General features: G+C 32.1%; 2 protein-coding genes and 1 long non-coding RNA gene across 6 annotated transcripts; all 3 read left to right on the top strand.

Moving 5' to 3' along the window:
• Nucleotides 1-203: 203 nt before the first annotated feature.
• On the top strand, nt 204-11,199 carry LOC108486234 (uncharacterized). Its single transcript, XM_017790169.2, has 15 exons — nt 204-497; nt 687-860; nt 1,250-1,301; nt 1,419-1,526; nt 2,726-2,810; nt 3,512-3,566; nt 3,794-4,180; nt 5,914-5,973; nt 6,250-6,348; nt 6,441-6,551; nt 7,491-7,562; nt 7,681-7,797; nt 8,714-8,863; nt 9,798-9,898; nt 10,622-11,199. The coding sequence occupies exons 1-15, from the start codon at nt 435-437 to the stop codon at nt 10,947-10,949; spliced, it is 1,962 nt and encodes a 653-aa protein (XP_017645658.1). The 5' UTR covers nt 204-434; the 3' UTR covers nt 10,950-11,199.
• Nucleotides 11,200-16,220: 5,021 nt separating this feature from the next.
• LOC108485724 (uncharacterized) lies at nt 16,221-17,026 on the top strand. Its single transcript, XR_001871353.2, has 2 exons — nt 16,221-16,429; nt 16,695-17,026. It is a non-coding gene; the product is annotated as an uncharacterized LOC108485724 (long non-coding RNA).
• Nucleotides 17,027-19,175: 2,149 nt separating this feature from the next.
• LOC108484690 (auxin-responsive protein IAA20-like) lies at nt 19,176-21,553 on the top strand. Of its 4 annotated transcripts, XM_017788572.2 has the most exons (5): nt 19,361-19,701; nt 19,791-20,032; nt 20,116-20,197; nt 20,294-20,443; nt 21,309-21,553. In XM_017788572.2, exons 1-4 carry the CDS (start codon nt 19,541-19,543, stop codon nt 20,400-20,402), a joined length of 594 nt encoding a protein of 197 aa, XP_017644061.1. In that variant the 5' UTR covers nt 19,361-19,540; the 3' UTR covers nt 20,403-20,443; nt 21,309-21,553. The 4 variants fall into 4 exon arrangements, 3 of the variants coding, with proteins under 3 accessions (XP_052885458.1, XP_017644061.1, XP_017644060.1); XM_053029498.1 differs by lacking the exon at nt 20,294-20,443 and having other exon boundaries at nt 19,343-19,701; XM_017788571.2 differs by lacking the exon at nt 21,309-21,553 and having other exon boundaries at nt 19,366-19,701; nt 20,294-20,505.
• The last annotated feature ends 5,734 nt before the right edge of the window (nt 21,554-27,287 follow it).

The following is a 27,287-nucleotide window of genomic DNA, read 5'->3' as shown; positions in this document are numbered from 1 at the left end:
AAGTAAAATTTAGGCAATTGGAAATGTAAAAGTTAAAGGTATATTTTACCTTAAATCAATTTGGATTTTTAAATACCAATTGAGATAAGAATGTAAATCTGTGCGTAAGAAAAAGGTAAATAATAAGAGTATTTATGTGTGGATTTAAAACTTCAATGGATATTGATTTAAGGTATTGGGGGAATTCAAAGTTCTAAAAAGAAAATTCAAAAATGATGTCAAAACTATCCACAGAGGATCGGGTACAGAAATCAGGTTCACACGGGTCCCACCACGACTTCCTTTTTTCTAGTTTCTTCCTACTCTTTCCCACTCTCGTCTCCTTTCCCTTTTCTTCGTCTCGAAGGTAAACTAAGAGAAAGAAACTAATAAAACCAATACTCAGCGTTCTCTCTAAAAATCACTATTAAATCGAAAAAGAAAATCCCTAAACGATGCAAGAAGCAGAGCTTCACGATTTATCAGACGACGCCGATTACGCAGCGTCTCAACAACAAGTAAGCAAAAAATGAATATCGCATTCTATGTTTTTTCTTTTATTCCCTTTTCTTCCCTTAAGTTTTCTTTAATTGAATTGATTTTAATCATTCTTTCTGCTCGATTCCCTCTCCTAATTATTTGTTATTTTTATCAGATTCCTTGAATTTAATTCCCTCTTTCTTCTTTTATATTCTTTATCTTTTTAGGGATCAGCGAGTATAATGCGGTGCGACAGTGGGAAAAAAAGCTCGTCAAGTGAACCCGAGGGAGCCCAGGTTGTTTATTTGAAGGATAATGTTACAATTCATCCTACTCAGTTTGCCTCTGAACGGATTAGTGGAAGATTGAAGTTAATTAAGCAAGGCTCTTCTCTCTTCATGGTAATTAGTTGCACTTTGTTTACTTATATGTATAGTTGCTGTTAGCCTTACCTGGTTATCAGAATTAAAGAAAAAAGTCGACTATTTATGTAATCATTAATGAATTGCTGAAATAATTATTTACCATTTAACTATTTGATGGTTGACTCCCCCCCCCCCCAAAAAAAAAAAAAAAAAAAAACTGATTATGTGACATGGTTTGAGTGGAAAGCATATATTATGAAGTGTTTCATACGATCCTTTATTACCTAGTTTGTGCTAGTTAGTTCATGGACACGATAAAACTCAAGGGAGGCAAATAGGATGTACAAAAGTATTGTGGCAAATATAATTTTTGTTTGTGTTATCTACGCATGAAATAAATGTTCTTTTATTGTATTTGATTGTAGACATGGATTCCATACAAAGGACAAAGTACAAATGCAAGACTATCTGAGAAAGGTTTTCAGCTTCAGACTTGTGATTTGAATGTATTTTATGTACTTATCAATTCATAAGGCATGTATAGATTATATGATTTGCTGAAACTTTTCTTGCATGCATGCTTTTATTATGCAGATAGGAATCTTTATACCATTAGGGCAGTGCCATTTGCTGATGTGAGATCCATCCGGAGACACACTCCAGCTCTTGGGTGGCAGTACATTATTGTTGTTCTGTCATTTGGTAAGGAAATTTCAGACTGTACTGCTTTTACATTTTTTGGTTGTCTTCAAGCGAATTTTCACCCTCCTGTGAGGGACAAAAATAAGAAAATAAGTATTAAAAATGAAAACTATTTCATATATTTAAGGCCAAAGTTAGTGGAGACATGTTTTATCAAAATCTCTTAGAGTTACTAAATTAAAATTTGGCTCCATGGACATGGGCTATTTCTTTATTGGCATATATCGTTTAATTCATACTTAATTCTGTGCAAACATAGAGACGGTAATAAAGGTGGTGTGATATCAATTGTGTGTCAATATATGCTTAGAACGCTTTCAAAGGAAGATGGTAGGTTTCCCTACCACACTTATGGTAACTTTGGTTCTGGAAACTTGTGTATAAAACCACTGATCATAGAAGCTGATAATCTCTTAATTTTCCTTTTTATTGTGTTTTTTAAAATTGATAATGAGCAAAGTCTTTGGAGATTTGGTGTTAATCAATTTATGTTTTCCATCTCTTTCTTGTTTGATTTCCCTCCTAGAGTTGGCTGCCTGAGATGAACAGTAGAAAGTTAAGAGGTTAAATCATCAGACAACTTTATAACTCAATTAAATTAACCAAAAGGAGATTATAGATTCCATAACCTCGAATCATTGATTATGTAATGAAACCAGTTAAACTTGACTCTGAAGCATTATATAATAGATATTCAACATCTTACAGAGCTGAAGCTTAGAGAAACCTGGTATCATCTAAATTTCTGTAAGATGATTCATGTATGGAAATTGTTGCTTTAAAGCCTTTACTAGGTATTGACAGCCATTTCTTTCCCTTGAATTTTAAAAAAGCTTTTTCCTAAGCATGCTGATTTGCATGGTTACTTTAACTGGCAGTTGAAAAGACTACTAGGCATATAAACCTCTCAGTTCGACTGTTCCATCTTTGTGCTACTTCCTGCATCTTGTTTGTTCGTTTACAAGTTTATGGTTTGTCTTGAAGAACCACTTATTGACTAGCTGGAATGGTGTCAGATTACTAATTAATAGTTGATTTTTTCTGCTTGCAAGTCTTTGAAATTCCTTGTGATAGTTGTTAAAAGATGATGTAAATGGTCTAATCTCTTGGATTTATTTCAATTTTGTTTTAATGAAGATTTCTATTTCTACTCTGTGACTATCCTTGTATTTAAATTAATGAAAAACTTTGTTTTGCAGGACTTGCATTTCCTCCACTTTACTTCTATAATGGAGGAGTTCGAGAGTTCCTTGCTACAGTAAAGCAACATGTTTTACTCGTGAGGTTGGTTTTGCGCATTTTAAGTTCCAGTTCAATGGTATTTGTGTGATAACTGATTTGAATTCATCTTCAAGAGTTTGAATGTACTTGCTATAGCATTTTGACCAAGACTAAATCTTGAATTAACCAGGTCTTGTCTATCATATGTTTATTGGAACAAATAGGAAATAGATAAAGACTTTTGAAGGAAAAAAATTTGTAAGAAAAGCATTTTCATTTTGTTCTTGCATAATCAACGGTATTAATCTTTTTGGGAGATTGTGGAGTTTTGTTAATTTATTCATTTATAATTTGGTTTTTTTGTTAGTATTATGAGCTTTATTTTCTGTGATCACATTTATTCTGAAATTCAGGAGCTTTGGTAGATTGTTGGAATCTCTAATGTATGATTTTTCCTTGATTTGGGTAAAGAATGTCTTATGTCTTATTTGTTTACGGTACAGGTTTTTCTTTAAGAGAATTTGTTACCACAAGGATTTTTTCTTTTGTTGAATGTGCCATAATTAATGATTTACTATATTTATTGATACTTAGCATATAATAACGTATTGGTTCTTTCGCTTCCAGATCTTCTTAATTAGGAAGTTTCTCCAGAAACAATCAGTATCACACTGCAATTATGTGTGTTTGTTCTATATTTTTTGTGTTATGTATGTCTTTAGCTCACAATTTGTAGATGTCCTTATTTTGCATCTTATTTTCAGGTCAGCTGAAGATGCTAATGTATTTCTTGTTAATGACTTTCAAAATCCTCTGCAGGTTTGTATAATGCTAATTACCTGTTTGGTTTGTTTTTATCCCAGAATTTATTTTACCACAGGTATTTTTAATCAAAATTCTCTTCAGCAGCAATGCTTCCAATAACATATATCCAACATGGGAAATAAGGAACACTTAAATTGCGGAATAATTTACTTCTATAGGGGATAGTGTAAATTGTGTTGTATACTGATAATTTGTTCTGAATATTATAATGCTTGTTGCAGCGAACTTTGTCTTCGTTGGAACTACCTAGGGCAGTTTCCATTGCTAGTGTGCCATCAACACCTGTTTCAGTTGGGGAGTCTTCTTCACAACAAAATGAAGAGAGGACTGATGTAAGTGCTAGTATTCCTCAATATAATGGAACGCAGAGGCAGAAAGGTCATGATCCTGCTCGAGATATTTCAATTCAAGTTTTGGAGAAATTTTCTCTTGTAACAAAGTTTGCCCGCGAAACAACTTCACAGCTTTTCCGTGAGACTCATAGCAATGGTTTTGGCCCTTTAGAGAGGAGAAACTCTAACCAGTCTGCCCTTGATTACAGTCACAAATCATCTGAGTATAAAGAGGATGTTCCTGTTCAAAGCCCTGTTGATCCAGATCCTCTTGAGGTAGCAGTTTGTTCCCTTCGTCAATTATTTTCACTTGCTCTTACACACTTCAATACTTGCACTTACTTATTTGAAGGTATAAAAATGAAAGTGCATATACAGAAGCTCTTGATTTTCATGGATCAATCGGAACTCAATATAGTCATTATCAATTTTAGGGGATCAAGGCTGACATGGTAGATCAGAGAAAGCCTATATTTAAGATATAGGATGGAAATCCTTTAAAATTTTAAAATGATAAAACTGATCTGCTTACGACTTGGTGTTTATGATAGTGTTACATATAAAACTAAATAAGATACCTTGACTGTTCCATTTGATGATGTAAATGATGAATGGCTTGAATCTGGTATTGCTCTTGGAAAGTCATCATGATGTCTGAATCTTTCTATATTTTCACATTACTCGGAGAATTAAGTATTGTTGTTAATCTAAGCATGGTCCAGAGTTCTTTATTTAATTCATGCTGCTTGCTTTATTTTAGCTGGGAACTTTTCAACTTCTGTACCAGGGCAGCCTGATACCAACCTTATCCTTGTTGAACAGAAAGTCCCATTTAGGAAACACAATCATTTTGAAAAAACTGCTATCAATGTGGAGGCCTTTGAGCTAATCAACTTAAGAATGTACAGAAAGGAGCCTTAGTTCGTTTTAAGTTGTTGGGTAACATTTCTACCCTTTCCAACTTCAGTCTTGAGTTAGATATAGATACTTGTGAATGAAAATGGCTTATAGAACCTGCTTCATATTCCAATGTCTTTTGGCATATGATTGCTGAATGAGATTGCATAGCTTAAGTGAATGATGCATGAAGTTGGAAATCCAAGTGGGGCTAGATGGACAGGGAAGATTGGTTTGTGAAGCATAAAAAAGGAGAACTATGTTGCAACGTTGACGTTCCTTATATAGTTTTTGTTTGATGGATGATGGATCAATTAATGTTTGGTCCTCAATTTAGCCTTACAAAACTTTTGTTGCTACTCTCCCACCTGTTGAGAAGATTAGTTTCTCTGACTGCATCTAGCAGATAGATATACAACTTCTTTGTAGTCTGTAGTCTCTGCTCTTTGAGATTGAGTGTGTCTGGTAACCAACTTTCCTTCTTTTCTGTTGATGTGATTGGAGTTTGGCGCTTGTTCTGGGGTCTTTTCTCTTCCTGTAGGATTGAGCAATTGTGAAAGTTGTGGTGAAGTAATCATAAATTAGGATACTGATAGAACCAGAGATGGATCTTTTGGTTCTGTGTTGGAGAAATCTGCAACATGGCTATTTTGATTGTATTTATATTTGTAGGGGTCTTTTCTTTAACCTAGTTTGGAGGAAGCTGGACATTCTTACAAGTTTTACAGGGCTGCAAAGAAAATTTGGAACATTAATTTGTTACATCTATGACTATTAAGAAGTGGTTGTACTTTATCAAATTAGACTACTAAAAACTGAAAATAAATCATTTTGCTTGTGTCTATTTGTATGCAACCTTCTTTTGAGTAGTTGAAATAGATGGTACAGAATCGTAATTTATTATATTACTTGTTTGTGGTGATAAAAAATGATTTCAACCTTGTGCTAAATATGTACTTGTGCTATTTTTTAACATTGATGGCAGGAGAGGGCCCAGTATTTGGTGTGGTTCAATGTTATTTAAATTCCATAACATTTTTGAATTGTTTCACTTTTGGAAACAGATTTTGTATCGTAAGCTAATATATATTTTTCTCTTCCTATTTTGGCAGTTTGACAAACTCTCATTAGTTTGGGGAAAACCCCGACAACCACCTCTGGGGTTGGAAGAGGTAAGGAACCATACGCAAACTATGTTATTCTGTGTTGTTTCCAATTTGCTTATCTATTTCACATCTCATTCTGCCTATGTCCTACCTCTCCAGTGCATGTCTCTATCACCAATCTCTTACTATATGAAACGAAATAGATTATTAATAAATTTCTTCATTTTTATATCAAATCCTTCTTTAAGCATGACCTTTGAAGTTGCTAGATGTTTCTTCAAATTTCCCTTTTTTGTAATTGGTGTATATTGCTCTTTTTAAATTTATTTATTTATTTTTCAGTGGGCCACATTCTTGGATTCTGAAGGGCGAGTGGTGGATCCAAAAGCTTTAAGAAAAAGAATATTTTATGGAGGAGTTGAACACAAATTTCGAAAAGAGGTTTGTATTAGTACCTGGCAAGGAATCATTGAGTGAATGGTTCTTTTGATTAAAAATGATCTTAATCTTAGAGTTATTACTTTTGGTTTTAGGTCTGGGCAATATTGTTGGGATACCATTCATATGAATCAACGTATGCAGAGAGGGAGTATCAAAAGTCTATCAAAAAGACAGAATATGAAACAATAAAAAACCAGTGGCAGGTTTTCACTATTCTCTGTGTTCTTTGTCATTCAACCCTCTTTCCGTTCCCTACATTGAATCCAAGTTGGCGTTGGATATTAATACCATGGTCAATACTCTTTATTAAAAGCTTAAACTTTTGAGTTTTAGAAGAAAAACTTTTGTTTTCAACCAAAGACACTTTTGGATGTTCTTTATTTACATAATACATTCTTTTAATCTAAGTCTCCTATGACATGTGGTCATCTGGTATCTCTCTTAGACTAGGCGTTCAACCAAAGACTTGTGTATGACTTTAAGGTTTCTTTGACAAGCCTGTGTGCTAAGATTGCTGGTCTTCTTTGAGGTGTATGGCATGTTGCAGAATTTGCATGCCTCCAAGATGTGCCTCTGAATGGAGAGGTGACTGCTAAAGTGTTTTTCTATAAGACAGACTCAATTATCTTGTAAGGGCCAGTTTATATAGCTTGTTGGGAGCTCTAAGAAAACCAATGACTAAAATGAATTCACCCTAGAGATGACATGTTTTTGGGGTTTTTCAAGGTTGGAAAGCTTAATGCTGTTAAACTTGTGACATTTTCTGTAATAATGGACTAATAGAAAAGTATAAATACAATTCCTCCTGTCAGTCTTGTTATGTACTGATACTTAGTTGGGTTGTATAAGAGTATTGGATGTAGCTGCACGATTACTCAATGGAGCATACAGATAATAGATGCTAGAATAAGAAATACTGCAACAGGGTGCTAACATCTGGAGCTAACTGTTTTTGTTAGTTATCTTTATCTCAATAAGTATTGGCTTGATTAAAATGGGGGCTGTTAGTTGTTTGTGAGTTGGTAGTATTATTTTTAGGTTTTGTCTGTTGTCATGCTGTTTTCTTTGTTAAAGAGTAATTTTCAAATGCTGGTAAAACTTTTCCATGTATCTTAGTACTTTTTTGGTGAACATTTGGACAGAGTATCTCTCCTGGACAGGCAAAAAGATTTACAAAATTTAGAGAGAGGAAAGGCCTTATAGAGAAAGATGTGGTATGCATGAAACCATCACATGTTTCAGTTTGGAGATTCATATATTTATTTTATTCTTTGAAAAGTGTAAAAGCACAATCCTGAGTTCAATGCAACGACTATGTTTGTTGTTTTTAAGGTAAGGACAGACAGATCGCTCTCTTTCTATGATGGGGATGACAATCCAAATGTGAATCTTTTACGTGATATTCTCTTGACCTACTCTTTTTACAACTTTGATCTTGGTTACTGTCAGGTAACTACTTCCGTTAAGCTTTGTTTTTAAGAATCAGTTGGGTGTCTAGCAGGGAAAAGAATTACAGTCATGCTGAGTTACAATTTTGATGCTGAATGTTCTTTTTTTTTTTTTGATTCAATGAAAAAAATCTTGTGTTTAAAAAATTGCGATGAAAGTGGTGTTTTAAATTGGATGCGCATGCATGTAGAAATGGAATTAGTCTGATTGAAATGCTTGTGTGCACGGAATAAATAACTGTCTTGGTGGTAATACAAGTTCAAAGTTCACTATGTCATTTCATATAATCTCAGGGTGACCTGCAGGCATGCTGGTGACATGGCTTGTTGAAATATGACATAAGGATCTCATAAGCAACTAAGCAGGCAGTAGATATGATGTCCCAGGTCACATGCTTTGAGAGCATTAATCAATGAATGGATTTGAAACAGTTTCTTTCATTTTAGTATATTTTAAGTGCCTTTCAGTGGTCATTATCACCAAAAACTGTATTTAAAGTGGATCATAATTGAACATGCATGTTATAATTTTGTTTTCTTTATTACATGCCATAATTTAGTTGCAAAATATTGTGAGGCTTTTGTCCTTTGATGATGATTTATTCTGATATTTTCTTCTCTCCTGTTAAATTTTACCATGTCGAAGTGATGGCTGTTTGTATGTTTTGAATGCATTCTGTTTATCTTTTCATGATTCTAGCAAAATAGAGACACATACACACGTAGAGATGCACATAGGAGTGCAATTTTCGTATTCCAGTTTCTACATTTTGTTGTAGATCATTTGATCAGGCGTGTAAATGTTTAGGCATATAGCTTGTTTTTATTTCTAATGCATGAATTTCTCAGAAGTTTTATGTACATTGTGGCACTTTTCTTCTCTATGGTTGTGTGCTTCATCTTTTCCTTTCTTACAGGGGATGAGCGATCTGCTATCTCCAATTTTGTTTGTGATGGAGGATGAGTCAGAATCATTTTGGTGTTTTGTGGCTCTGATGGAACGCCTTGGGCCCAATTTTAATCGTGATCAAAATGGCATGCATTCTCAGCTTTTTGCATTATCTAAGGTCTCTTCTCTCTCTTTCACAGACGCACACTCACACACACAAACATACTTAAGTGATGGACTTGTTATGGTTTTTGTCAAAATGACCAAGACCTTTTTCCTTGTTCTAAACTTTGGGATATGACTGTTTAATGGTAATCTCATGCTTTTTATAACTTCCAACAACCTCCTGCCCCTGTTGTCCTCTTTGGCATGGGGTTAAATTTTCTCCTCCTCTATTGTAGAAAAGGGCAATAGTGTTTATGTTCAGAATTCTTGACCATAAGTTTCTGTATAATTAAGACCGTTTAACTTTGTAAGTGTGTCAGTTGGTCAGAGAATTCTGGCAATTGTTTTCGAGACTTCTTTAATTATTAGAATTTTTGTTCTTCTTCATCTTGTGCGGCTCCCTGAAATTTCAGCCTTTGCATTGTTGTAAAGTTAAAAAGCAATAGTAGTGTTGATATGATATAGATCCAGTCTGAGTTTGTAAAGCTTCAGACTCTGAATCAGAGTTTGTGGTGCGGCTTTTTGGGAGACTTCCACAAGATGATATAGCTGGCCTCAGAACTTTGTTTTATTGTGAAAGATTACATGTTTTGATGAGAATAGAGCATCATAGTTCCCATTCTTTTCTTGAGTTAACAACTACGATATAGAAACTGGTATAACATGACCACTTTTGGTTTTATCAGTCCTTGAATAGAAGTCATCAACTAATGTTTCTTCTTGGAGATCTTTGGATGTCATTTGTGTTCCTGGGAAGGAAACAACATAAAGTAGTTTATAACCAGCTAACCCACTTCTCCCTTGCCCATAAACAGCATAAAGAAGATTAAATGGTATCATGACACTATATTTTCTGACGAAGAATTTATAAATGGCTAAACCAAGTAAATCAATATTTCATGAACAGAGATTTGGTCTCTGATTTTGAACTGTACTACTTTTTTCAGCTGGTGGAGTTGCTGGACAGACCTCTGCACAAATATTTCGAGCAGAATGACTGCTTGAATTATTTCTTTTGTTTCCGTTGGATTCTGATACAGTTTAAAAGGTCAGGCTCTTGGACTTGAGAGTTCCTTACATTTCCTTCCTTGCCAACATTCATTTTAGGCTACATTTTCCTTTAATAATGCGCTGCACATATTTCCTGCTCTCACATTCCTGTTTTCTATCGTACCAGTTGAAATGGCTCATGTAAAGTAGAGTAGTTTGTGGGATAACTAGAATGTGGTTCAGAGCAGAGAAAAGTGGGAGGATCTAAGATAAATAATTTGCGAGGAAGGTGTAAAATGGATGGAACATGTTAAACGGGTACCTCTTTGGCAAACCTTCTGGTTTGAATTCTCACCCAAGTTGGAAGGACTTAAGGAGAGCGGAGAATGGGGAGAGTAGATGAGAAATATTAACAATTTTACAAATTTCCCTGTCATATTGGAGACAAAAATTTGTCCTTTCTGTTGCTAGAATCATCCCTATTTTTGAGAACACTGTTATTATTTTTAGTATATGTGCTTTTCTCCATGTGTGCACGGCACCTTTTGCTCCACACTCATAATCCAACATGCAATTACTTATTTTAAGTCCATCGGTATCTGGTGAGGAGGGAGAAAGTGGTTTATGTTGATTGCTTAGAATTAAATAAAAGTGAGAAAAAAGGAGGCATTTCTTGATCTTGGTCTTGATACTGCAGAAAAAAGTCCTTTGATTTTTAACCCCCTTAAATTTCATATTTTGCTTGCACTTATTAATTACTGTCAAACATGAATTTATCCAGGGAACTTGAATACGAGCAAACAATGCGATTGTGGGAAGTATTGTGGACGCATTATTTGTCGGAGCACCTCCATCTGTATGTGTGCGTAGCTATCTTGAAGCGCTATCGAGGGAAGATAATGGGAGAGCAAATGGACTTTGATACCCTCTTGAAGTTCATCAATGAGCTGAGTGGGCAGATTGAGCTTGATGCGATCCTCAGGGATGCGGAAGCTTTATGTATATGTGCGGGAGAGAATGGAGCTGCTTGCATCCCACCTGGAACTCCACCTTCATTGCCAGTTGACAATGGTTTATTCTATAGTCAGCAAGATGATGAAGTACTGTGAATTGATTCACCATTATGTTTTAGTGTGAAACAGATTCATTGACCTTGTATTTAGCTGTTTTTTTAACAAAACATTAATGCGAATGGATTGGATGAATCATAATATAATTTCTTTTTCGTTCAGAGGTAGTGTAACATGTTTTATGTAAACCTTTTTGGTTTTTTCTAAGATTTCCAAATAATTGTCTTGTTCTTATATCTGATTATTTGGTGGATTTTTATTCTTTTATCAAACCTGAAAGTTTATAAAATTTGTTGTACGTTAATTGTATCTGAGATATTTTTGGTATATTGGTGGTTAAAATTTCATCATGTGTTTTATTTTTTATATTCTTTTTGAAGTCATGGTTTCTTAACTTCATATCCGGGTGGAATTTAAAAAATAAAAATTGTAGTGTATCAAATAATAATATTCTTTTGTGTATATATATATTGATGTGGAATGTTATTTGTTTATTTGGCATTATATATATATATATATATATGTGAAGATATGAAAAGGAATGAAGTATAAATTTAGCACCATTGGGATGAAATTATAATCCTCACATCACTTGTTTACATTTAAAAGTCCTCATTGCTAAAGCCTGGAAGCCCTTTGGGAGAAAAAGAAGGAAAACAAAATGTATATACTATTGTATCCCTACCAAAGGCGTCAAACAGCACAAAAGAATTCAAGTCATCCCTTCATCTTGTTCATTGCTAAGTTAGAGGATTGACTCACTCTCGTTTCTCATTTTTCTTCTAATTTTTTGCCTTCTTTAAGTTTAGTTGTTGCATTATTTTTCCTCATAAACCTAACTGGAACTAAAAATAAACATATTTATAAAATATATTAAAAATTAGAAAAATAATTTATTAGATTAAACAAATTTAAAAGTCCTGTGGGTTAGAATGTGCTTTGGATAAGTAAGAACTTTTGTTATCCCAACTTGGTTTGATCCCACAATTAAAAATTGATTATAAAATATTAAATTTGTTATTAATACCACAAATATTATATAGTTTCATCATAATGAAATAAAAAGTTAAATTTTAAATAATACTAGTTTCTATTGTCATGTAATTGCCTATTTTACTACTTTAGTATAATCCCAGTTTAGACAAATTAATTTATAGTGGTTTGTCTTGTAATTGCCTATTTTTTACTACTTTAGTATAATTCAACAAAAAAAAATTCAAATTCACTACTAGAAATGTAAATTTCAAGGAGAAAATATAACTTTTACAATTCTTAACCTTTGAAAGATTAAATTAGAACCTGTTCCTGCTCAACTAAAACCCTTTAAAATTTCAAGGTTAACTGGAAACCACTCTAGTTTTTATAGCTCAATTAGAAATCCTTTCAACATGCAATTAGTGAAATGAAGAAGTAAACAAATGAATCTTTAAGAAATTATGTGACCGAACAAATGGAAATGAAACTAAAAAAAAAGAAATTATAATAAGTAGAAAAACTATGTAGGAGAGAAAAATAAAGAAATGAAGAGCTAAGGGTTTTTCTCTAAATTCATGCTTGGATGCTGCTTTCTTGTAATTTTAAGTGTCTTTGACTTGTGCTTATATCAAACAACTACTTTGTGAATGTTTGAAAGCATTGGGGATGAATTAAAGCAGTTGGAAACGTTAATTTTAAGCTGAAAAAGTGGCATTACAGATCAAGTATTGAACCATACCATTTACTTTAAATAATTAAATAATGAAATCTTATTTAAAATAAATTTATTTGGATTTATTTTACAACTTGCACCATCATTTAATTTACTGATGAATAAACTTCAATGGATATAACATTACATCAATATTTTGTGACATTAGTCAAAGTAATATATAATATAAACATGTATTTAATGTATTATTTTTAAAAAATTTAGTGAAATGATGCACTAAATAAAAAAAAGTTGGAAATAATTATAAATATATTTTTTTATCCCAAGATATTCATTAGAGTGAGTTTATAAAGGGATAACACTGGCCATGAGTTGTAAAGCTGCTCCATATCCAAGGCAAGGATTAACCCCCTTAATTACAGGTTGAGATATGAGAGATCCTTGTCATCTCATCTACCCTCTTGATTATAAATTAAAAAAAAAGTTTTAACTCGTGTCTATAATCACATTATTTAAGCGAACCTTAGTAAAAATGAAATAGTAAGCATTAAATATTATGGATAAATTACACTAATAGTCACTCAACTATTAGTATTTTCTTTTTCACCCAACTATAAAAAGTTACAAAATGGTTACTCAACTATTAGTAAATTTCTTTTTTGGTCACCAAAGTATGAAAAGTTATAAAATAATCAGCCAACTATTTAATTTTATCTTTTTTGATCACCAACTGGCTAACTGTGACATTTTAAATTTTACATTATAGCTACTTCAAACCTCAACATTTATAAATTATGGCAATTTAGTCTTGATTTTAAAAAGAAATTAACCCTCAACTTTTGCACATTGTGTAATTTGGTTTTTTTTTTTTCAGTTTTACTTTTTTTTTGGTGACATTGAGGGTTAATTTTAAAAGAATGAGAAAAGATGAAAAATTATTATCTTGAATTTTTGGGTGTTTCTATTTTTTATATTTTCAATTAAATTTAGTTGATAAATTTTTTTTTAACATTTTAGGTGAAATGGTAAAAATAAAAATAAAATGAAAGAAAAAGAAAAAGAAAAAAGAAAAAAACCAAATTACACAACGTGTAAATGGTATGGGCAGTTTTGCTGTGGGTTGCATTCTCATCATGCTTTTCTTTCATTCTTTACATTCTCAAACTAAAATAATTTTAAAACCAAAATTTTTTATTTAACAAAAAATTACGAATTGACAACAGGTTGAGTATTTGTAATTTTTAAATTTTTGAATTTAAAATTATAAATTTATCTAAAATTTAGAATTTATTTATTATTTGAATATTATTATCTAAATTTAAATTAAATATTATTATCCGTACAATATTCAAATCCTTAAAAGAACAATTTCAAAATTTTGAATAAATTTTCTGATATCTAATTTTGCCAAAACTAAAATTTGAATCTATTAAAATTCATTTTATACATATAAAACTAAAATTATATGCATTTTGTATTATATATTCAAGTAATTGAATTTAAATCTACATCTATCACGCGAATAAATAATACGAATTTAGATAATATATATATTTAAAGTAGCTATCAACATTCACTCTAAATCGACACTGAATAATAATTTTAAAATTTAGCTAGTGGAATCTCTTAAAAGAAAAACGTGATTTGGCGGGGAGAAGTTTTTGAATGAATTAATTAATTATAGGAAAATCGTAGTTTAGGTCAGGATTAAGTACTACTAATAAATTATATATGTTGTTGTGTACCATTGAATTCTTTATATTTTATATTATGAATGAAAAAAATTGCGTATCTGAATTCATATCTTGCAACAAATTAAGCTACAGCTCAACAGATACTAATAGCATAAATAGAAACTTGGAAGTTTATTCCATTTCATTTACCCAAAGTTTTAGTTCCAAATTCTCATTGTCAAAACCCTTTTTTGAAAACGGGAAGTCGACTTTTGAAAACGAAAGTTGGGAGTCGCTACCAATCCTTTTTGAGGTGCAATTGGGTCACCTTATAAAACATTTTGGTCCACAAATTTTAAGAAAACGGGTTCGAGAGTCGGTTACGTACAAGGAAGGATTAGCACCATTGACATGCCCAAAATTGGTACTTAATCGACTAATTCGTGTCTTAAATGTCGAAAATTAAAGACTTAGATAAAATTCAAAATGCGATCATCATTTTTATTGGCTTTTAAAACATTTAAGTAAGCCAAATGTGTATTAAAGACCATCTCACCTTGAGGTAAAACATTACATCCAGTACGTTAAGATACAACATTTTTGACCCTCAAATGTGATCTTGCCTTTAAAACGTGCGTTTTAGCTTTAAGAGGATATTCGAATATTCAAAATAAATAAAGAAAGCGAAACCCAGTACGTTAGGACACGATCCTTTGAATTCTTTAAATACCAAACATTGCCTTGTTTAAAATTTCAAATAAAATGTAATAAATAAATTAAATGTATTTTTATAAAAAAACTTGATAACATAAGGAATAAAACACGTGACAATAACATTTTATGAATAATCTAAAATAATAGGAAATGCATAAGAAACCAATTTTAAAAGAAGTTTCAAATAAATCACCCAAATAAAATATAACAAGTTTTTAAAATAAAATCAAATAAATAATAGGAAAAATAAAATTTGGAAATATAACTATATAAACTATAAGAAAATTTTAAATAGGTAATAAATATAAGAATTTTAAAAAATAAATAGGGAAAAAATAAAAGAAATAATATATCATATAGTAATATATAAATGAATTTTTTTAAAAAAATTCTAAGGTAAATAATTTGAATGAAAGCTTGAATTGTATCAAAATAAAAATAAAGGAGAAAAAAATAATATATATGCATAAAAGATTAAAAATAAATAATACAAAAAATATGGAGGTATTTAACAAACAAAATATATAATCAAAATAGGATCCCAAAGAACTCAATTGTACATGAATCAACTTAAAAAGAGGAAAAAATACGTATACTAAATTTAAGAGGAAAAAAAAATATATATATATATATATAAAATAAATATCAGAGAACATTTATATAGAATAATATGAAAGTAATAATCTATTTGACACAGAGTTAATTTTATCATAAATTATAGGTATAATAACACATAAGAGCAATTTAAATGTAAAATCATACAAAATTTTAAAATAATATTATATAAAAGAAATTTAAAAAAGAAACTTATAATTTAAAAAGCAAAAACAACGTAATTCATCAAAGTAATTTAAAATGTATGTATATAAAAAAATAAAAAAATAAAAAAATGAATGCCAAATGAATTTAAAGTAATAATGAATTGTATAAATCAAAATAAGGGAGGAAAAAAACTTAATTGAAATAGAAGCTAATTAAGAGAAACAATCAACAAACAAAAACAGTGAAATTGAAAAGGACTAAAGCGCAATTCGTGCAAAGATATAAGGGCTAAAAAAGAAAATATTCCCAGCCCCAAAAGCAAAACTCATGCGCGGACTAAATTAGAAAGGTGCGAAAACTTCAGGGCGAAAATGAAAAACCAAATAGGGTCAAAATAAGAATGGCGCAAATAGGAAGGACTGGCCACATAAATTACCCATTTAAGGGTAAAATGCGTGTGGACCCAGTCAAAACACGCTATCCCTTTACCCTTCCCCATGCTGTTTCAACTTTTTATTATTTAAATAATTTTTTATTTTAAAATACATTTTAACCTTTTGTCTTCTTTTTGAAAAAAAACTTTGAAAGCTTACAACTTTCTCAGCTTCACCATTTTTCCCCTCAGCCGAAAGGCTGATATTCTGGCCTACAACCGCCCCCCAAGATCTGACCGCGACGAATGGGACAAAGCCCACCGACGGTGCGAACGTGATATAATTCCGGTAAGCCTCTCGTTCTCTCTTTGCCTCGTATTTGTGTCGAAATAAAAACAGAATAATAAAATAAAAAAAACAAAAATAAAATAGTCACCTTTGGAGTATTCTTGACTGATCTTGATTGATTTTAGTTTGCTTATGGTACTCAAAAACGTAACTCGTTTCTCTAGAAAAGAAAGTGAAAACAAAACCCAATAAAAAAAAGTCCCCTTTACAATACATTTCTAAGGCTTTTATAGCCGATTTCACAACCTATTTCACTTGTTTGCAGGTTCATGGGCGTGTACGTCTCTGACGTGGTGGGGTGGAGTGGCGCACGGTGCGGAGATTCGCGCGTCGTACGGAACCTGGGGACTGCTTCGGTTGCAAACAGCAACTGCTTGCTGAAATTTGTTCATGCCTTGGCCTTGTAGTTTGGGTTTGTTTTTTTTTATTTAATTTTGTATATGTGTGGGCCTGGGCATAAATTGGGCTCAACACTCATTTTATAAATTAATATTTTTAATGGGCATTTGGTTCCAAACATGTAAGATTATCTTTAATAATATGATTATTGATATGTAAGATTATTTAGCATGTAATCAAATATGTTATATTATCCAATTTGATTCATTTGATTAGAACACGATATTTTGATATTTGGTTGATAATGTATCACTACCTAGAAGTACATTTTACTAAATTTATAAGATATTTTACCCATTGAACGTGGTTCTCACAATTTGATTCAATGACAAATTTATCGGTTCCACTCCATTTATAAAGGCACATTAGTATTTACTGTTGGAATATTTTCAAATATTTATAATGCTTCATTGAATAGTTATAAGTGATTCAAAAGTTATATCACTTGATTATTAACCAAGAGTTGTCACTATTCACAGAGATGAGTTAGGCCTCTTGTTACCAAAAGTTATGCCACTTGATTATTAATAAGGAGTTTTGATTATTCAAGTAGACATTTATTGAATAATTATGTATATTATTAAAAGATATGACTATCCATTAAGATATTTATTCACCTATGAAGAGACACAAGAACTCCTATAAATAAGAGAGAAATTTCATATTAGAAAAGACTAAGAGATAAACCAAAAACTTAGAAATAAAAGTATTTTTCTATTCTCCTACATATTCCAATATTCCTAGATTGTTCTTGTTGAGGGTTGATTTACTATTTCGGAAGCAGCCTTCAAAGTTTCGTCCTTAGGGATGCTGATCTGGCCCCTCAACAATGAAAGGTATTATCTCCTGAGGGGAGGGTTTTGTGTCCCTTTTGCGGAGAGCCATGTATGGTTCACGGAGGGAGGTGCCTCGATCGTATGTGGATGTACAACCACTCACCAAGAGGCGACATAAGTGTCTCACACTTGGTGGGATTCAAACCCCTAACCTATTGAATATAGGTCACTTGTGGTATATGGTACCACTTTGCCTAGCTTTTTATTGTTGATGACGAAATTGACTCCTTTAGGAGAAGTCTTCAAAGTGTCATCCTTTAGGATATTGACTCGACCGTTAACAATAGAAGGTATTGCCCCTCGGGGAAGGGTTTTTCCCCCTCCACGAAAGGAGGCACCTCGACCATATGTAAACGTACGACCATTCACCAAGAGGCAATGTGAGTGTCCACCCTTGGTGGGATTCGTACCCCTAACCTATTAAATTAGGTCACCTGTTAGGGTATATGGTACCACTTAAGCTGAAGTGCCCTCTCTATGAACTGTACACGACTCTCCATAGAGGGGGCAAAACCCTCCTTTGAGGGACAATACCTTCTGTTGTTGAGAGATCGGATCTACGTCCCCCGAAAGGGCCGGTCCTCCCTAAACAATTTTATAAAGAATTATTGTAGAAATTTTTTATAAAAATTGATTCTCTTGCTATGCTCTGTTCAATGCTCAGTGGGTTGTTTCCGTCATCACAAAACATCGATAGTCATTGAACTTTATTGTATCATTGAGGTTAATTTGACAACAACTCTTTTGCACACCAAAAGATAGGTGGGGCAAATAGAAATGACATAGTTACACACCTTGAAGCCTTCGATTAATTTATCATAAGTTTATTTTTATTCCCATGCATCAACACCTATTGGTGCATTATAAGTAGATCTTTGGTTGGAGTTGAATGTGAGAATTTATTCCATTAAAATTGTGAGTGAACTTATCACTACAAAACTTTTCTTTTTTTCTTAAGTGCAACTCTAGATCACATTTTAGGTTAAAACAATTCGTAGTGTAATATGAATTGTTTCATTCAAGTAAAGATATTATATTGCAAAGATAGTACTTCTTGATTGTTTTGCATATAGCTAAGATCTAAAAATGTCACATCAACATTCTATTATTGAGTTAATCGATGAGTGACAAAAAAAATTCAATTTCAATAATGTTGGTGATGAAAATAAAACTTTTATAATTGAGAGATACAAACAGTAAAAGTCAATTTAACCTTTTTTTGTAAATTTATTATATAAAATTTTCCACCATTTAAGAGTGTACTATACTCTAATATAAAAGAATGCCTCTGTAGATCTTATATATGAAATTCTATCCAGAATGTTTAAAATATGTATACACTGCAAATTAAAAGGACTAAAGATGTTGAACCCAAATTTTTTTTAATTAATTTACTTTCATACTAAAGTGATTAATTTGTTGTGTATGAAAATCCCAATTTTCCTAACTTAATAGACATCTGAATCATAAATAGATTCCCTGCAAAATCTTTGGTCCCCTTCTCCACCGTCAAAAACAATCCCAGTTTTGATGGGCGTAAAATCTTAGGGATTAGCGTTGTAGTTAGAAAAGACGCAGAAAACAATGGAAAGAATCAAAGGAAAGCAGCAGAAGGGAACAAATGGTCGGCTAAAAGTGAAGCAAAGCTTGGACCCACTTCACCAAATGTTTACCTTCTGTCTGCTAAATGTTCCCCCATCACTATCTGCTACCATTTCATCTTCTGTTAATTAATATCCCAACTTTGATACCAAGTAACCCAGATTTCCTTCTTTCTTTTGTTGTCTTCGCTTTGATTCTCTCACGCCGTAGCATATACATACATATATATATATATATATATAATAGCAATTGCACTTTCCTTTTAGTTGTGTTAATGTGCATGGAACTCCAACTGGGACTCGCTCCTCCAGGTTCCGACACTTGGAGCCGGCCTTTGCTAAAACTGGGTTTATATGAAGACATTAATGTTAACAGCAAAAAACGTGGCTTTGATCATGGATATCTTGAAGACGAGTTTTCCGCTGCCAGTTTCAAGTGATTCCCTTTGCAAATACTTGTGTATTGTTGTTTGGGAATTTTTCGTTCATTTATGGGGTTTAAAATCTTTTTTTTCTTTTTTACAGGAACTATGAAAAGGGTCTAGTGGGGTGGCCGCCTGTGAAAACCTGGAGGAGGAAGAAGCTACGCTGCCAAGTTCACAACCACATGACAGCGGCGGAGAATGGGTGCTGCGGGGGTAGGGCTTCAAATTCCACGTACGTGAAGGTAAAGATGGAAGGAGTTGTAATTGCCAGGAAAATTGACATCAGCATCCATCAATCCTTTGAAACGCTTACAACCACACTCATGACAATGTTTGATATCTGTAAGAACCCAAAATGGAAAAATCTTGCTTAATTTCATGAATTGAACTGTTAGTTTCCCACTTTCCCTTCATTTTTGGATCAGTTGATGAGAACCGGAGGAGCTTTAAACTGACTTATCAGGACAAAGAAGGTGACTGGTTGATTGCTGAAGATGTTCCCTGGAGGTAATTTTTTTTTCCTTTTCCCGGCCTTTCATCTCTGAGATACTTTCCTCCTGTTTGATTAGATAGAAAATGATGGGAAAAAAATTGTTGTTTCAGGACCTTCGTTCGTTCATTAAAATGCCTGAAATTAATTAGAAGCAAAGGGTACCAATTGGGTTCCACGTCAAATTATAAAATATCATCCGCCATGTTTCTGCTTCCTTAATTTTGGATCCTAAAAGAATCCTCGAGGCCTTTTGAACGACCGTATGTATATATAGTAATTTAACACTTTGTTACAGTTAATGTACAGTAATAGTCAAATAAAATGATGTCTATTTTATTTTTTTCTTTGCATTTTTATTTCTCAAATGAAAAAAAAAAACAAAAACCCTAAAGCTGGTAATGGGGTTAATGCCATTCAGCATCAATTTACTTGAATAAATACTTTAAATAAATAACTAAAAATATATTGAGAGAGCAAAGATCAAACCCCAAAAAGATAAGAAAACTAGTAAATTTTCTATCAATATATATGTTTACATAAACCTTTTCTTTCACCATGTTGTCAGAATGAGATAATTTAACTTTTATTCTATTATTTTAGTTCTTGATTATTTTACATTTATGTCACAGAAATCACTGCTTCATTCCATGATAGTGCTTATTTTATTTATTTTTCTATTGTCATCCATTCTAATTATAAATTCAAGAGAAAGGATGGTAAATTTTTTTTTAAAGTGCTTCTAGGAAGACGCAGTTTTTAAAAACTACTCAGACTTGTTATGTCCAATCTTTTCTAATATTTTGAAGTTATATTTGATATTCGGGGGTAGTCTTTGTTATAAAATGAGTCACCGTTCTGTTGGAGAATTTCCATGCTAAAATTCCATATAGAGATTTATATAATGAAAAGATTGTTTATATTAAAGACTTGAATTTCAAAAATTGACTCAACAACCTAAATTAGTTGAGATTTATATAATGAAAAGATTGTTTATATTAAAGACTTGAATTTCAAAAATTGACTCAACAACCTAAATTAGTTGAAGTAAATTTGATTGTTATTGTTATTCAATAATTCGTACTCTTTTTTTCTATATAATATTTTCGTTTTAAACATATGAAATAGATGATTTGATGGAAGATGGATCAACGAGTTAAAGTCGTTATTAGAAGCAGAGGGTAGCAATCGAGTTCCACGTCAAATTATCAAAAGTCATTCACCATGTTTCTGTTTCCTTGATTTTGGATCCTAAAAGAATCATCGAGGCCTTTTGAGGGACCGTATGTATAGATAGTTATTTAACACTTTGTTACAGATAATGCATAGTAATATTCAAATAAGAATGATGTCTATTTCACTATTTCTTTGCATTTTTATTTCTCAAATGGAACTAAAAAAAACCCAAAGCTGCTAATGGGGTTAATGCCATTCAGCATCAATTTACTTGAATAAATACTTTAAATAAATAACTAAGAATATATTGAGAGAGCAAAGATCAAACCCCAAAAAGATAAGAAAACTAGTAAATTTTCTATCAATATATATGTTTACATAAACCTTTTCTTTCACCATGTTGTCAGAACGAGATAACTTAACTTTTATTCTATTATTTTAGTTCTTGGTTCTGCATTTATGTCAAAGAAATTACTACTACATTTCATTATTTTATTTTATTTTTTATTATCATCCATTTTAATTATAAATTCAAGATAAAAGATTGTAAAAATAGGGATGTCATGCCATCTTATATCCCTTTTCAATTATTTAATGATATTTTAGCAATGTTTTTCATGTCATTGATGTATATTTTTAGCAATTTTTTAATCCAAACCTTAAATCTTGAACCCGAATCTTGAAGCTTGAATCCTAAACCCAAACCCTAAATCCTAAACTCAAAATCTTAAACCTTAAACTTGAACCCGAACCTTAAATTTTAAACCTTGAACCCTAAATCAAAAGGCCAAGTTTAGGATTCATAGTTTGGTGTTTAGGGGTTCGAGGTTTAGGATTCATGATTTAAGGTTTGGGTTCGAGTTTTGGGTTTAGGGTTTGAGTTTAAGGTTTTGAGTTCGGGTTAAAAAAATTACCAAAATTATGTATCAATGACATGCTGAAATGTCATTAAATGATTGGAAAGGGATACATGATGATGTGGTGTCCCTACTTCGTACAATCCTTTCTCTATCTGGGAAAGGATTGTATGAAATAGTGTCGCCACATCATCTCTATCTCTTTTCCAATAGTTTAATGTCATATCAAGATTTTCGTCCTGAAAAAAATCAAATCTAAATAAAAATCTTGAAATTTAGGATGAAATTATTGATATCCCTATTAAACTATTGGAAAGGGATAATATCCATAATAGTTTAATGCCACATCAACATTTTCATCATGAATTTTAGGATTTTTGTTCTGAAAAAAATCAAATCTAAATAAAACTCTATTAATTTCGGATGAAATTACTGGTATGGCATTAAACTATTGAAAAGAGATAATATCCCTATTTCATACAATCCTTTCTCTATTCATATATTAGTGGGAGAGAGAATTAGAAAGCCATAATTCCTCTCTTCAATTTCCTTAGTCGAACTAGTAAATGAGAGAAAGAAATTTTGTAATGTTCTAAATTTCTTAACTTTGTTTTTGCAAATTTTGACAAATATGTATTTGCTTCTGTGGTTAAGTGTTCTGGGTGTGTGTATGATGTCTTGGGTTCAAGTCTCACATTTGACAAATTCTATTGTTTTTTATCCAAACCTTATCCCTGTGGGGTGGGCTTATGTAGTATTGTTTGTAAACTTATATCAGAATGAGCTCGTTAGTTCGAGTGATAAAGAATTAGCTTGCTTGAGGTCTTGTGTTCAAATCCTTGAGCAAGCATGAGGTGTTATCTGTTAAAAGGTTCGGTGGAGTTAGGAGTCTGAAGTAATTAGATGTGGTTAGTGGGGAGGATATTATGGGATGCGGTTGTTAGTGGGGAGTTGGGGATATTAATCAAATTGGTTATATTTATTTTATTTTATTTTTTAAAAATTTTTCTCTCTCTTCCCAAAAATCTAACGTCAGTTTCTACCTTTCCTCTATTTTTTTCTGTCGTTTTCATCTTTTTATCTCTCCTCTCCTCTACTTCTTTCTTCTCTCTTTTTTTCGTTCCCCTTCAAGTCTGTTCACACTTTTTCTGTTCTTCGCGTTGCACTTCGGATTTTGGTGTTCTTCGTGTGATTTGGGTAAGAGTGGTTACTTTTGTCTTTAGGTAACGGTTTCGATAAGCTGATTTGATTCATTTTCGTTGTTGTGGCATAATGGTGTTATAGGGAATTTGATTTCTACGAACTTGTTGTATAGGAGAAGGTTGCGAAATTGGTTATATTTATTTTATTTTTTAAAAAAATTTCTCTCTCTTTCCAAAAATCTAACATCAGTTTCTGCCTTTCCTCTATTTTTTTGTCGTTTTCATCTTTTTATCTCTCCTCTACTTCTTTTTTCTCTCTTTTTTTCGTTTCCCTTCAAGTATGTTTACACTTTTCTGTTCTTCGCGTTGCACTTCAGATTTTGGTGTTTTTCGTGTGATTTGGGTAGGAGTGGTTACTTTTGTCTTTAGGTAACAGTTTCGCTAAGCTGATTTGATTCATTTTTTTTGTAGTGGCATAATGGTGTTGTAGGGAATTTGATTTCTGCGAACTTGTTGTATAGGAGAAGGCTGGGAATAGTGAGTTCCACTCTATTTGCTTGAACGGAGTTGGCGGTGGTTTTCGTCAATGGTAAGTTGAGTTATTGTCAGATTATTGTTGATGAATTCGTTAATTTAACCGCTAAATCAGTTTCTGGTATTCTGTTTTTAGGTTGTAGAGGTCTAGAGATTTCCTTCTCATAAAAAATGAATTAGGTGTGTAACGGAATCACGAGAAACAAAGTTCAGCGAAAGTAAAAATAGTAGCTTGTTGACGCCACACGGGTATGTGCCCGGTCGTGTGACTGGCCGTGTGCGAGACAGGATCCTGTGACGGTAAGAGTGTGGCCGTGGGTCTTAGGTCAGGCCGTGTAGGCCACATGGGCAAGGCCAATCTGGGCATATGGGCCACACGGGCGTGTGGGCCAACACAGGCATGTGGGTTAAAAATTTTAAAAATTTTCCTAAGATCGCACGTGTCGTTCAGATCGACTATAGGCCTTCCATAGGTCAGTAAGGGCTAACCAAACCCTGTTGTATGATATTTGTTATTCTGATAGACTGATGAGAGTTAAAACTGATATGTATGTCTGATTGAATGTATAAGCATGTATGATATCTGTATATGAGCATGCGATATATGTTAATTCTGCTATATCTGTAATTTGTATTATGTATCTATATTTGGGGTGGGATTTGTATATATGGAGGAAATGATCTGTACGGTGACCTCTCGCCTATATTCTGCCAGCTTGGTTGCATATTTTTCTGTTATGTGTCGTATAGACACTATATAGTGCGTAGGGTTGGGTGGGCATTTTATACCCCACATGGTGTGATGGGATAGTCAGAGATGGTGTGTAGAGGATGGGGGTAGGATTTTGTATATCTAATTTGATTATCTGATTCTGGCATATATTTTTGTTAAGGACTTAAGTCTGTATCTGCATTTGTTCTGCATATGAGAATTCTGTATATATTTGCATGGCTATATCTGTCGGGTTACACATTGAGTTTACGAAAAATCACATCCGTTTCTCTATTTTGTTGAGGTAATCCTCAGGTATAGGCGGGTTAGTGCGATGGAAGCTCAACGATGACCACTCGTCGAAAAACTATTTTTATTAGTAATAATGGTTTTATTTTAAATTCTGATTTTTCTTGAGAGTTTATAATTTTTGGGACTCTTTAGACTGTAGGGTTTTAACTTTTGGATTTGGATTTTGGTTTTGCTTTCTTTCCCTCAATGTTTGACAAAAACATTTTACATAAACAAATGGTTTTTTCGGAAACACAAGCTTGGTTTTTGAATAAAACAATTTTCAAACTTCTGTTGCAAATTATTGATAACTTATAATGGTTTCAAATAAGATTATAAACAAAATTTTTTTTCCTGATATTAAGACTCCGTTTGGCAAACAAATAATACGATTCGTGTTAACTTAAAAGATGTGATTTTAAAACCTTCTTCGTAACACTCCCAGATTTAGCCATACGTCTAGGCTGAGTTTGGGGTGTTACAAAATTCTTTGAGTTTTTTTCTTTCATTGCCGTGCATAATTCACAAGGCAAGAAGGAATTTTCCTTTAATTTTTTTTATGGATTCTTAATATATGCTAGTAGATAAGTATGTCCTAACACTTGAATCTTGATATTATTAAGAATTTAATTAAGGTAGTTGAGAGTTTTAGTAGAATTGGAGTTGAAACTCAAGAAATTTGAATATTAAGGTACCTTGTGTAAGCACATCTTGAGATTATAATAAGAAGTGGTGAATTAAGTTTAGATTATGTGATTGATTGCATGTTGTTGGGGATTTAATTTTAAGGATAAAAACTTTAAGACTTAATAGAAAATATTAGTAATATGAGGTTCCTGAACTATATTTATGTAGTCAAAATTAGATTCGATTGGGTAAATCGTAAGATATGATTCTTTTAGATTTTTGGATCTTGAAGGACTAAATTGAATTTCATGTTTAAATGATATGTTTCAATGGTTGAGGTGTGGAACTAAATTATTCGTTTTCGGATTTATCGTACATAGCTAAAGACAACATCAGTATGTCGAGAAACAAAGGAAAAGCTAAAGCCGTTAATGGTTAGCAATATTCTAGTTTTTTCTATCTAATTCATTTTCTTTACACGATTTATTAAGTAATTAAGCTTTATGTCAAGATTATTAATAATATAAAATGAAATATTATGTTTAATAACTTGGAAATGTTTGATGTGTTAATAGTTGTTTTGTATATGTTGGTTGAGATGAAATATCTGATGGAATTGATAGTGTTAAACATGAAAGAAAACAATGATATATTCTTGATGACCATGTGTGGACTATTGGTATGTTATTGAGTATGAGAACTATGATTGAAATATGATTTTCGAAAAATTTTAAATAACGTAAATGTTAGAATATGATATAATTTTCAAGTTCAATAATTTAATGAGATTCATGTATGATATATACACACACATATACAAATTAGAAATGAATCATGCCTTAGGGCCTAACACTTAGTTGACACGGTATTTTGGAGGGATGCTATATTGAGTTTGGCACTTAGGTGCTTTAGCGTGTTGGAGAGATAAATGGTGTATTGGAGGGACACCATATGGGCATCGAGTTTATAGCCATTTGATGAAAATCGTAATACGTATGCTAATTGGCTAACATAAACATATATTATCCAAATTACTTGAACGAATTAAGTGTAACGATCAGGTTTTAGCATTGCCGGAAAATTTGGTTTAAGGACTAGATTTATTAAATTGAGTTAACCAAAATTAAAATAAATAATTATGTGTCAGATACAAAATTGAAGGAGTTATTAATTAGTATAAAGTTAAATCAGTTAATAAAATAGCACATGGACTAAATTGATTAGTGATTAAAGTGAAGAGAAATCAATTTTAAAATTGATAAGTGCCTTAAATGATAATTAAACAAAGGTTATAATAGTGATTAATGTTAGATTTGTAAAACAAATCTAAAAATAAAACTGAATAAACCAAGATCTATCATGTCAAATCATTAAGAATAAATCAAGAACAAAACTAGATGCAAAAGCGTACCTGAATCCGTGAATTCCTTGAAGTTTTACCGAATCTTAGGGATTTGATCTTCCAATTTAGTACACAAGAAATTTAGAGAATATTTGCTCTCTCTTTCCTACTAATAGGATATTAGAAAAGATATCTTATGTGTAATTTGGGGACCATAACCTTAATATTTATAACCTTGGCATATTTATAACCTCAATTACTAGAGTATCTACACATATTTGACTCATACTTTATTTAATAATTAAAGCCCAATAAAACTTTAACTAAATTAGATCACTTTTAATTTTGGCTAACCTATCATGATAGTAAATAATAACGTGTAATTACCCTTATTATATATGTGATGTTCATATTTTCCAACAATCT

Source organism: Gossypium arboreum, chromosome 6, assembly GCF_025698485.1.
Source record: "Gossypium arboreum isolate Shixiya-1 chromosome 6, ASM2569848v2, whole genome shotgun sequence".
NCBI lineage: Eukaryota > Viridiplantae > Streptophyta > Magnoliopsida > Malvales > Malvaceae > Gossypium > Gossypium arboreum.
Note: the sequence above shows the minus strand (reverse complement) of the source record. Positions and strands in the feature narration are given on the sequence as shown.